The following is a 13,102-nucleotide window of genomic DNA, read 5'->3' on the forward strand; positions in this document are numbered from 1 at the left end:
AAGAGGACAAAAACCAAAAGAGATACTGGCAACTCCTCTCTAAACTCCAGCGATAGGTCCTGGCTTATGGGGGACAGAATCTCTTAAATCGTATTAAGTGGGGATAGTAACAACCCCTATCGGCAAAAGCAATAATCACAATGCTATCATCATTATTAATAAAGGCAAGATCTATTGGATTTGAATTCTTGTGGAAATTTAGTATCTTAGAAGGGTTATCCTGTCCTTTAGCTATCACGCTGTTTTCAAAATAATGGTCTCCTAAAAAAATATATCCTTACTACGGTATCTTTAGCCCTAGGTATTTGTTACTCCATCATAAATAACAGCAGGCTTATTCCCCAAAGTTCAATATCTCTTGAAAAAGCCGCAATACCTACCATTGCTTCCTGGTTCCACAGTATTTTCTGTACTGATTTCTTTTGTTGGACTTTGAACTTGTGGTTCAGATTGGATATTTGGATTAGGCAATTCAGTGCCTATCTGACAATTCTGTAACCTCTGTTTCAGCAACGATACCTAAACAAAACAGTGTTTTTGTTAAAAAAGCGCAAAGATTCCAAGTAGAACATGTTTTCATCTTCAAAACTAGAGAGTGTTAAATGAAATTGATATAAGCAAGCAGAGAAAGCAAAATTTGTCTGAATTTTTTTTAGCATTTTTTAAATTCGGAATTATGTTTACAAAAATAGTATCATTATGAGTGGAGAAACAAAGACCAATTAAGCAAAACACATACATTTTGCCAAAGCAATTTTAGCTCAAACATCTGCTAATGTTATGTTCTTGATAGCAAAGGCATTATAAAAGTATTTAAGTGCAGATCAAAAAAATCTTATTTCACATGAGTGAGATTTTACAAAGGTATCCTTTACCACAAAGATGTACTTAATTTCTATGCTTTACCACAAAGATGCACTAGATGAACATAAATTCTCAAGAAGCTTTATAACAGTGCAGCAATTATAATAAAAAAATGGACACGCACTATAGAAAACACTTAATTTGAAAGAAAAAAAAAAGTTTGAAGAAAATTTTTAAAGAACATCTGTTGGGTAAGGTATCTTACCTGAGTTTGCAGGACACTAATAAGTTGATCCTTTTCTTCTAAGGAAGCATCAAATTCCTCTTGGAGATGTTTCTTAGCTTGTTGATCCATCTGGAGCTCCTAAGAATCATAAACAAACAGGTCTCAAATGAAAACTGAAATGTGACTCTAAAAGCCTTATCAAAATATTATGAAGTAATACTAAAAATACCTCTTCGTAGTTGTGACCCCAGAATACGACCATGAAACGGGTGTTTCTTTTACTATACAACATTCCACACAACATAATAAGAATATCCCATTATAATACCAGCACTAAAACAGCAAGAGTAGATTTGATGCAAAATTATCAAGGACTCTTTCTTCCTGAAAATAAGTTTGTGTAGGGACCACTTCAAGCCTCCTCCTGAAAACTGTTCTCCATGCACACATTTCTCCTGGAAGTTGGGGACTGCACTTCAGTAAACTAGATTCTTCATTTAGCTACAGATTAAGTCAACATAAACAGCAGAAATGTAAATTTCTCTTATGCTCATTCAATATGCTAGCACCCCGATATGACAGATGCTATTTATAAGAGCAAAGAGTTGGTTTTTTTTTTATTCCTCAAACACATCTCAAATGAGAGAGAATGCTAAAGAACTTAACTATGTGGCTGTACTTGTTACTTAATTGCATTCATTTGGCTGAGCACCTTTAGAAACTTGTAGATGTTGCCTAAATGCATCAGTAAGATCTACATAATCTTATAAAATACTGCCTTTGGGAGGTTTCTTTTATTTATTTCCCATGCTTTTAAAGTTTAAATATTTTAGTTTATTTAAATAATTATTGTTCTACTAGGAAAATAAATGTATATAAAGTTAAATTAATTCACACCTAACTGCTTATTGAGAGAATCAGAACTATACACATCTCATGTATGCACTGATATTTCCCAAACTTGTATTTTAATTTATTTTTTTTTACATATTTATTTTATCCTTATATATCTTCCCAGCCATATAACCCAGGAAATTAATGCTTCCATGACTGTTGTTGTGCAAAGATCACTTGTATAAAAGCAAGCACTACCCATAAACATGGGTTCTGTTAGCCAGGCAAAGACAGAGGACAATAGAAAGAAAAAGAAGGGATGAAAAAAGCAAACAAGAGGAAACACAGGGCACTGGATGTCTCCTGCATTGCTTTCCTCCAATGCTGAACCTTGCTGCTCTCTTGCGGCCCATCCCTGGCCTCCAACAGTGAATCCTGGCTACCATACCTGAGCCTGATACCAGCGTTGAGAGCTGCAGCCATGAGAGCTGAGCCTGCTCAGCCGTGCACAGGCAGGACAGTGCTGGAAGGCTCACTGGGAATACCATTCCTCTCTCCCTTCCCCAGAAACTACAGCCACTTTTTAATCCTGCAATGCTTCAGATTCAAAACAGCTACTGATCACACTTCTGCCTTGTGCTTCTAAGCTTTAGAAACAATTCGTTTCAAGCAAAGCAAAGCAGCTCAGTGCAAGAACAAGCACCAAAGAGATTTACTGAAACCAACACAGAAATAGTCCTTGCTGGATCCCAAAGTCTCTTCTGATCCTTGCCTGAGAAGACTGCTGTTGAGGAATTACTCTTAACAGGAGGAAACTAAGGTAAGCAAAAGACACATTGGTTTCCAGGGACTATTTCACACTGTCAACTTGGCCTCAAAGGAGGCTTAGTTTATTCTTACATGGGCCTCTTAGAAGAGACTTGTCTGATTCAGCATATTTATGGGGAAAAGGGACTGTATGATAGAGAAAAGGATTTTTAAAATTAATATCTGATAACAAGTTATTTCATCAACGACTGATCTGTTTTGCACATTTTAGCCTCCACAATGGAAACGTATGATTTTATTTGTAATTTTTCTTTTAAGTTTGTTTTACCTAATGCTGTAACACTCTGGTTTCCAAAAGATCAAAAACACACTTTTGGAAGTTTTTAAATTAATAAAAAAGATTTTCAGTGTTAAATTTGAAGGAATCTTTAAATGTACAAGATTTATAAGAATGAAATTAAATTATTTTAAATCAGAAAAAAAAACACTTTTAAATATATATGAATCAGAAAGACTATGACAGATGAAGTGAAAAACAAGTATGCACAAGTCCAAACCTTTTTCATAATCGAAAGCCTTAACTCTGGTATATATATGCCTTCTGAACTTTACCAAGTACCAATAAGCTGGAAAACTAAACCTACTGGAGCATGTAGATACAGGCTTAACACAGAATGAGCTTCTTTCATTTGACCTTCTAGTGAACTGGAAAAATAAAAAACATTGGCAAGGCTCTTCTCTCAGCAATGCCGTGGGTTTTCCCCTCCTATGGGCTGACAGTTTAGCTCAGGACAGGGTGACAGCCCAGGCGCAGGCTCCGGCTCAGACGAGTACGGCACACCCAGCACTCTGGCCCACTGTTCTCAGCTGCTGGGGCAGAAGCAGCACAGATCTGAACCAAAATACTACCCCCATGGCACACAAAATTCACAGCCTGCTTACCTGGGTTACACCCAGCAATGCTGAAGACGCGTGCCCCGCAATTTGCCAGTGAACTCCTTTGAGAAAACTGGCTGCCCAACCGGTCGCACAGGGGCAGCCCCTTGGGGGTGAGCACGAGCCTGGGGGACGTGCACATCTGGATGCTCACAGTCACCGTCCCTCACCCTCAAGGGACAGACCCTGGCCCCTGCCTGTAAGCGAGACACCCAGCTGCCTGGAGCTAGTCTCCTTCAGGCAAAGGTGGGACCTCCCCATGGTCTGGTGGATCTTGCAACCTCCACGCCAGCTTTGTCGCTTGGCACAGCACATGCCAGAAACACGAGCACAGCCACAGAGGAAGCCCTTGGCTTTGAGCGAGCTGGTACTCAGCTCCCAAAACGGGTATGAGCGTAGACAGAGAGGCCCCCACACACCCGTCTCCAAACCTGATGCTGCACTGGCTCTTGGGGCAGTAAAAAGGCCTTCAGCTTCAAATTCTGCTTCACCAGGTTTTGACAACATGGCTTCCATGTACTTGCCCTTTCAATTTGCTCTGTCCAACAATTTGTACATGTATTTTAATTACACCCAATGCGTTTATTATCAATACTGACAACATGACAGCTTCCCCTTTTATTTTCACTATAAGCTACGGAGGCAATAATCGTAACACAACATACCCGAGTTTATCATTGAAATCAAACTACTGCAAATCCATAAAGCCAGCGTAAATATTATAACTGAGGTCAAGATAAGTATTTTTAAAAGTTTGAAGGTAATTTTTTTTATTGACAGTCATTAATCTTTATTTAAAAGTGCCTATTACTTGTATTTGCCTAACATTAGTATTTCTCAATACTAGAAGAGCAACAAATTGCACAGTGTCACCTACTGCTGGGCCCAACGATACTGCGAGAAATGCACACATTTCTACCTGATTCACAGTGAACAGAAAAGCAGTTCAGTCAGTACAATGAACCATTCTGTCTTAGAGTATGAAAATAAGCTGCTGAACAGGAAACAAGCCAGAGAAATAACCCCATATAAACCAATGAAAAGAAGGAAAAAGCCTGCTGTGCCATAGAAAATATTTTTGTAAAGTGAACAAAAAAAATCAAAAGCTAGACAGAGAAAGACTGTACATATACGTGGTATATTCAATCAAAGGTAATCAAAGTAAATATTCAATCAATAAAGGAAATTACCTCTCTCAGTTCCCCAATTCTGCGAAGTGCTTTATCCTGACTTTGACTCAGAATGCCCTTAAAAAAAAGGAAGAATAAATATTAGATGTATTAAATGTAATTCTTCACATAAAGTATAAACAAACTCATAGAACTGTATTTCAGCAGAACTAACGATTTGTATTTCTCTTTCAAGTCAAGCTTGATGTGTAAGTATTACCATAAACTGCCAACTGTGCGCTGGCAGTCTATCACCTGAATACAGCTGATAGAATAAAAAAGGCTGGAGTACAACAACTTCCACAGTTATTCTGACAAACCAGTATTAGCTTGGCTTCCTTAGAAATCCCAGCTAAGAAGGGGTCTTCTGTTATACACACACACATACATATACACAATGTATTCTGTAAATACACACACTGCACTGAAAATTAAAACTGTATTTGCACTACACACTTTAAGGCTCAGAAAAGCATTCAGGTAAGAGAGAATGAAAAGTAATGCTGACCTGTAGCTTCTTCTTCTCCCGCTGAATAACTTGATAAGCAGACACTAGCTAAAATACAGAAATCAGGTATAATGATGATAAAGCATCCGCTTATAGCTATCAAAATATCTGCTTAGTTGTATTGCTATCTGCATTTTCAAACTCTTCACTTGAGAAAGCTCTTCTGACAGAAACATACTTAAATTTTCTTAATGTCTCCTTTTTCCATTTATAAAATATCTCCAATGTGTTAAAAAAATAAAGCTTACATGACAAAACAATGCGGTTACTCGGCATTCGTGCACAGTTTTCCCTTCACTAAAAAGGCCTCTAAGAACAGCCATACTTCAATACAGGCAGTCAAAAAACCAACTGCTACAGCCCAGACAGCTATCCCACAGGGATGTACATTTGTAAAGGTACACGTCCTAGAGAGCTTAACTAAAACTAATTTTACAATGAGTACACATTAAAAATACACACCTACAAGTCTAGCAAAAAAAGGTCTGTGAAATACTGCATGTTCTCATCCCGTGTGCTTTGCATATACCCAGTAGACAAAGACAGACTGGAAGTGGACAATATTTCTCATTGTAAGCTGACAAAAGGATTTCATGAGTAACTGAGCAATTTAGTTTTAATTAAAAATTTGATCATAATTGCCTAAGCTGTCCAAAGCTGAAGTAGCATAATGGCATTTGGAACTAGAACATTCCATTTTCAAATTGCTGAAAAACTGAAGGAAAACAAATCCAAAACACCAAACCCAGAAATCTTTAAGTCAAAAGATATCTTCAAATTCTTATATAAAATAAGTTAGGAGTGTTCAGAATTCAAAATTACTTCTAATTTCAAAGTCATACTTATTTTGCACTTAAAACTAAAGCTACTATGGACGGTTTCCCTTACCACATTTTTGAGATGCTAACTTTGTATCCTACTTGGAGAAAAAAATCTACAACTTAAATACTCATATATTGAAACTACTTTCTTCCAAGCTCCTGCAAAACAATTCTTTCCAACAGAACTAAAGAAACTCACAAAACCAGAAAAAAAACCCAAGCCTTTTTGATAAAGAAAATTGAGACTTGCCGAACAGACTACACTAACCCCCCCCCCCCCCAAAAAAACACTCCCCAAAAAACCCCACCAAAAAAGACCCCACCAAAATAAACCTACAAACTGAAGAATTTCCATTTTAGCAACACTGTTTATGTAAACTTTTTTAAAAAAATATATTATACTAACTGGAAGAGAATGAAAACTTAATGGGAGATAACAATTACTGAATTAATGGAAGAAACCTGTTTTTCAGGCATATGCTGAATACTCTAATTGCTGTATACATATTTTAAATCCAGGGATTTTGACACTAACAGTCAAAAGTCCGCAAAGGAATTTTTGTATTTGAGAGCAGCAAACGTTTAAAGAACTGTAAAAACTAGTGCAAATGTCCAGTTTTAAATACAACACACACAAACTTCAAAAAAAAAAAAGAATCCAACACCATCACTTGGGAAGCTTTACTTTTCCCAACAATTTGGAAAACGAGTAGCAAAACTACTATCATTGGTTTTCACTTAACTAGCCAAAGAAATAGTCCTTGAGTGAATTTCTTCCAGGAAATACCTGGCAATTACGGGGAACAGAACTTACTTATTGAAAACAAAACACTTGCCTATTGCAGGTGCATGGAGCACACATTGTGCACTTCAAGTTTCAGAAGAAAAGTAAATTTGCTGTCATGCAAGTATAAGCTGTGCTCATCTCTGTACTGAACTCCACCCACTGCCACAGGCTTTCAGCAGAAACCTTCATAGGCCTACTTTGTGTGAGTAACCACTAACTAATCTCTATTGCTGACAACATGAGATTATTTACAAGCAAGTGGGGGGGAAGCAGGGGGGAAGGATTTCCACGTTTTATTACCATAAAAACATTTGACCTATTTAGGCCAAAAATAATTACGACCTACAATAATAATTTAACTTCCGTGTTAGCTGCAAGTTGATCCATTTGCTCCAGATAGGAAAACAAAGGTTATCCACTACTGCAGTATCTGTTAGCACCATCTTCTCCCCCTCTCTGCCCCAGTAAGCCAGTCACAACATTGCCTACCTCAGAGTATTTTCCCCTATAGTTGCCCAAACTGCGTTCCATTCTGCGCAGTCGCTGCAACAACTGCTCTTTGCTGAGGCTGTCCGTATTTCCCGGAGGCTCTTCTGTTTCACTTTCAATGTCGGAAGGTGGATCAAATGCGGGACCGGCTGCATCCAAGTCCAGTCGATTCAGTGAGTCTTTTGAAGAAGTTCGTACCAGGGACTCCTTAGAAGAAGAGCGGAACAGGGACTCTTTTACTGGGCTTCGAAACAAAGACTCCATAGAGGGAACTCGGAGCTGAAGCCTCTGGGTGAAAGATGGAGTGTCACTCAGCTGCAAAAATTCAAAGCAAGTAATTACTTCCGCGCTGCTTTTAGGCAGACAGACACAGTAAAGCTCAGGAAACAGAGATCTGACCTGGGCAAAGAAACAACTATTACCCAATGCATGCATGACACCAAATAGCCACCACTCCCTTAGAAGACACATCTCCCTGGGCAGAAAAATCAAGCATGCAACTACTAGATATGGGCAATTTCAGACAGCAACTAAAACCAATAAACTACAGCTCTAATTTAAACTTCTAAAAGAATGTATTTCTGTGCAACCCCTTTTAAGAAGTGAAGGATATGTAACTAATATAAATAGTTGCTCTTTTTTTTTTATTTGGGACAACAGTAAAGTCACTCACTTCCTGATGGATTAAACAGAACACTATATTTGTCTCAAAGAGACAAAGATATTTTCCTATGATTAAGAGAAGAAATTTATTGCAGAAGACCTTGTACAATAGTTCTAGCACGTGTCTTAAACAGTCCTTTTCTTATTTTTATTTTAAATGGCTTTATTATTTTTACACAAAATGCAGTTATTGATGTATGCAGCTTAAGTACTTATGCTGTTCTAAAACAAAAGGTTCTGTGCTATGGTACCATATATTGCTGGTGCTACAGAAGAGATTCGAAAGCATTACTGCAAAATGTTGCCTCCACAATCAAATGTTGGGACACACATGCTAGGAGCCACTGCTAATCCCACTCCAGCAAGCCAAACTTTTTCTGAGACTGCTGGTTTTGGCTGGGATAATTTTCTTTATAGTAGCTGTGATGGGGCTCTGTTTTGGATTTTTGCTGAAAACAGTGCTGGTAACACAGGGATGCTGAGCAGCGCTTACAGAGTCAAGGCCTTCTCTGTGAGTACACTGAGGGTACACAAGAAGTTGGGAGGGGACACAGCCGGGACAGCTGACCCAAGGGATACTCCATACCATATGACATCATGCTCAGCATACAAAGCTGGGGGAAGGAGGAGGAAGGGGGGACACGTTGGAAGTGATGGTGCCGTGCTTTCCTGGAGATGGCTGAACACCTGCCTGCTGACGGGAAGTAGTGACTGAATTCCTTGTTTGGCTCTGCTTGAGCGCGCGGCTCTTGCTTTACCTATTAAACTGTCTTTATCTCAATCCATGAGTTTTCTCACTTTTACTCTTCGATTCTCCTCCCCATCCCACTGGGAGGGAGTGAGCAAGCGGCTGTGTGGTGCTCAGTTGCCAGCTGGGGTCAAGCACAACAGAAACATATTAAACAATGACCTCCACCTTTATCACTAGTGACAATTTTTAAGACTATCAGTTCTTTTCCTTCAGGTAGAAATTAGCTTTCTAGCAATGCAACGTGCCCTCTACTTTTGAAAGCGAGGTTAACGCTCTGTATTCCATGCTGGCTGCATCCATGAGCAACGAGATGCATCTCAACGCAGGCAGGCCGCGGCACGCCGTCACACACTGCTAACCTGTCCCTACGAAAGAAAGCTCCAAGCATCAGTAACAACACTTAATACCAGCTAATGGGATTACACACAAAGCAGTATCCTAGTGTCCTGACAGGCAAGGACTTGTCATCCCTACTCCAGCATGAAGATATATACTGGGGGCTTAAGCCAACACAATACAAGATAACACAGTAGTGGAAGAGGGAAGGTACCTGCGGGGAGGCTGGTCCACTTCCATTGTTTTCTGTGGAACTGGGAAGTGGTTGTTTAGTTAAGTTCTACAAGAGGAAAACCAACTGTTAGAAGGAATAGACTACAAGTAATTCACTGATTCCTACAAATAGCATCTGTGCTTTTTGCTTGCCTGTGTTTTTAGTACTTTCTTTTGAATGTTTATTAAGACGTCTTCATGCAAACAAGCTAGTTTGTTATATTCAAAACAGATTGCTGCAATATACAGAACTACAAAGCAGCTATGTGTGCATGGATTAGTACGAGACATCTGCAAATGCTGACATCTCCAATTAAATTATTCATAATGATTATTTATGTAACATTTATGCACAAATCAAAGAAACACCAAAAAACCCAAAATGATAGCAGGAAAAAATCTAATTGATGACCAGCGTTGTTTACAGCCAACATGAGTAACAGTAGAATCACACTACATTTCTCTGGTTAAGTGCATTTTGGAGGGGTGGGGTGGAAACTACCAGGAAAAAAGTGCCAGTAACAGGCTGTTTAAAACTCCAAACAAGCACAGGAAGAAAATTACAGGCTTTCAGAAAAAACATCCTGCGCAAAACTTCACGTGTATATTCCTCTACATTCCCAAACAAAAAAAAAAACAAACGAACAAAAGAAAATCCACCCAAATCAACACAACAGAAAACAATAGTTTTGGGTGGGTGGGGGTTTTTTGTTTGTTTAACAGTTCAGGCTTTTCCTTTCCTAGTCTGTCTACCCTGCTTTTCTGATGTCCTGCATTCAGGTGTTTTCTAACCTGTACAAATCCAGACAGTTTTCTAGTGTTTAAACCAGGTCAAAATGAAGCAGCAAAACATGCCAGAAACCATCTTGGATATGAATTTTTCCCAAGAGACAGAAAGCACTGAGACATATTGAACAAAGTACGAGGAATTCAGCTAAAAGCAGTGTAACTTTTAATTTTTAATCAAGATGCACCCTGACAGTAATACGCAAGCTGTAAAATCTAAGGTGTATATACAACTAAAATATCAATCATAATCATCCATGTATCCGCTACATGATTACACCCACAGCTTCTACTCTGCATGGATACACAGACAGGCCTACACAAACATTAATGAGAAGAGGAATGATTCAGTGTGAAAGAGCTTCAGAAACGTTTGACACTGCGCAAAAAAAGTAAAAAAATACCACAGAAGAATTAAAAATCCCAACAGTTAAGGAAGCCAGAGAAATGAGCAGTCACCCAGATTCAAAACAAAGCAGAATGAGCAATAACCAGCCATACAAGAAGCCTGGTTGGATTTGGAAATTGCACTTCACCCGGCTTGAACAGTCTGCATTCTGCTTCAGAGCACTATCCAGTTGCGGTGGATTTATTCCTAGTGGATTAAGAGCTCTTACTGGGTTTTAAACTAAAGTACTCCTACATTTTATGCTCAGCTCCATTATCCATTCTTTTTAATTTCTTTACTGTAAAGTTAATAATAAGGGTAATCCAAATAAAAATTTATCTTCTGCTTCAGTTTACAAAGCATCTACTGTGCTAGTACTGGACTGACAACTGAGGAAGACAAATGCTTTACCAAGCACTACAAACTAACTGCAAACACTTCTTTCAAAAATCATATATTCTGATATCCATAAAAAGAATTAAAGGAAACTATGGAGTGTTTGCACATCTAATTCATAAGAATAATTTAATAATATTTAAGATATATTTTAAAACACAAGATTAAGAGATTTATTAAATCTCATAAGGTGTTTATAAACATATATACCATGGATGCTGTTCTTTTCTGTGAAGATCCTTAGAAGGCTGCCATTTAAGGATCTATGAAGATCCTTAAAAAATACCATTTCAAAACTAAAATTAACATAGCCACTTTTAAAATTTTCCTATTAATTGTGCTGACATCCTCGTATTCAATCTGTGTGAACAGAGGTAGAACCTATATTTGGGGTTAGACTTTCTATTGGCGTAAGTCATAAAAGGGACATACCTGTGGTGATCCAGTTTTTATATAAAAGATTACCAGTGTCCCAGCTGCTGCAATTCTAAGTCACTGTGCTTTAGGGCAAAGCGTCATATTCTGGTGCCCACACAGTGAAAGGTAAGCATGAATGGAAGTTGCTATATATAAACATGGATTCAAGAGGCTTTGAAGAGCTTAAAAGCCCTAGCCTTTCATAAGCCTTAAGAGACATTTCAGCAAAACTAGAATCAATCACATATTTGTATACAATCCATCCTCCTCTTCTCTATAAACTTTTATATCATTTTTTTCTCCCCTCCTACCCCAATTCTTACTGTGAGATTACAGCTCCAGAGCTTTCAAAAGGTTCAGAGAACAAAATCAGTTTTTACAGGTAACATATTATTAATACACACTGGTAACACATTAACAATAACTCTTACATTATAATTATTGGCGATGTATGCAGTCTTGTATATAAATATGACTCCTGCCACTAAAGTATATACTAAAAGATAATATAAAGATAACATCTGAGCATTCACAGAAATACATTTTTTGAAATGCAACTGTACTAGGGATATTCTGTAGTGTAGTGAAAAACAGCCCAACTGTTTACTGCCGTAAGCAGACAAGCTTAATTAAATTTAAAGTGAAAATTTTGAAGTAGTGATCACTGGACCTGGAATATGGTCAAAATACCTAGAACTGAAAATAAATAATAATCTAGTAACTATTTCAAAACTACAGATTTCAGCAGAGTCTGAACATCCTTTTTGCTGCCCATCAAAAAGCTCAATCTTGAGAACATCACGAGCTAGTAGTGAATCTGTCCTGTAAGGGCATGCTCTAAACAAGCATAATTATTTACAACAAATGAAGACGTTCCACATAACACCTTTTTAATCACTGTTTCAGTCCAATCTTGCTTAGCTTGGGAGAGACAAGTCCAACACAACATGGTGTTTTGTGCTGTGCCCATCTGCTTATCAAATTTCTATCTTGTTACTGCTTTCAGTGACTTGTCATTTTCAGCCTCTGCATAAGCAGCAAAAAGCACTTGCTAAACTGGAAAAGCAAAGTAATCATGAAGTATGAGTATGAGCTGGGACTCTAAAAACCACTGTGTATTGAATCACTATGGACTCAGGAATGCCATGCCTCTGAAGCATGTGAAAGATCCCATCCAAGCCCTGTGACAATAATGAGAATACAGCTTTGTATGTGTGTATGTTACAAAGCAGAAGGCTGCTTTCCTTCCAATGCCTGCTTCTTTTTCTCCCATCCTTGTTCTCTTCTCGCTGAGCTTCTCCACTTGTGTAATATGAAATCAACATTTCCAGGCAAAGAAATATATATTTTAAAATAAAATCTAATTATTTAAAAAACCCAATTTATCATCACAGTAATAGCTGCCAGGTTACCAACTAGAAGTAGCTGAATTTCAGTGTCTATGTGAGATAATTATTTCCTGCTACCATTAGTAGTAAGTGACATTGTGAGGCTTTCACTGCACAGCAAAAGCATGTAATTTTTAGACAAAAACAATCTCATATCCATTTATCTTGAAATACACAGACATACATAAAACTTAAGATTTTCAATAGCATTAATGAATTCTACGCAACAAACGTACAAACTTGTGCAACCATTATTTAAAAGTTGTGTAGAGTATGGTTACCTGTATAACAGAAGACGTGTTAATTTTTTTTATGTCACAATAAATTCACACCATACAGCGCGCCAGCCAGGAGCTATCAGGTACTACCTCCGTGAAACTTAGTGCAGGGTTAGCAACAGGGTAGTTAAGATAAATGCCTTT

General features: G+C 38.0%; 1 protein-coding gene across 1 annotated transcript in view; it reads right to left on the minus strand.

Annotated features, from left to right (window-relative positions):
* Nucleotides 1–13,102, minus strand: part of GOLGA4 (golgin A4) — a 70,551-nt gene that overhangs the window by 41,753 nt on the left and 15,696 nt on the right. The window contains exons 3-8 of the mRNA XM_086468510.1: nucleotides 9,307–9,372; nucleotides 7,343–7,657; nucleotides 5,246–5,293; nucleotides 4,759–4,815; nucleotides 1,070–1,168; nucleotides 381–519 (exon numbers count right to left, since the gene is read on the minus strand). Coding sequence (XP_086324636.1) covers nucleotides 381–519; nucleotides 1,070–1,168; nucleotides 4,759–4,815; nucleotides 5,246–5,293; nucleotides 7,343–7,657; nucleotides 9,307–9,372 — 724 coding nt within the window. The remainder of the gene's footprint in view (nucleotides 1–380; nucleotides 520–1,069; nucleotides 1,169–4,758; nucleotides 4,816–5,245; nucleotides 5,294–7,342; nucleotides 7,658–9,306; nucleotides 9,373–13,102) is intronic.

Source organism: Leptosomus discolor, chromosome 7 (genome assembly GCF_034619465.1).
Source record: "Leptosomus discolor isolate bLepDis1 chromosome 7, bLepDis1.hap2, whole genome shotgun sequence".
Classification (NCBI taxonomy): Eukaryota; Metazoa; Chordata; class Aves; order Leptosomiformes; family Leptosomidae; genus Leptosomus; species Leptosomus discolor.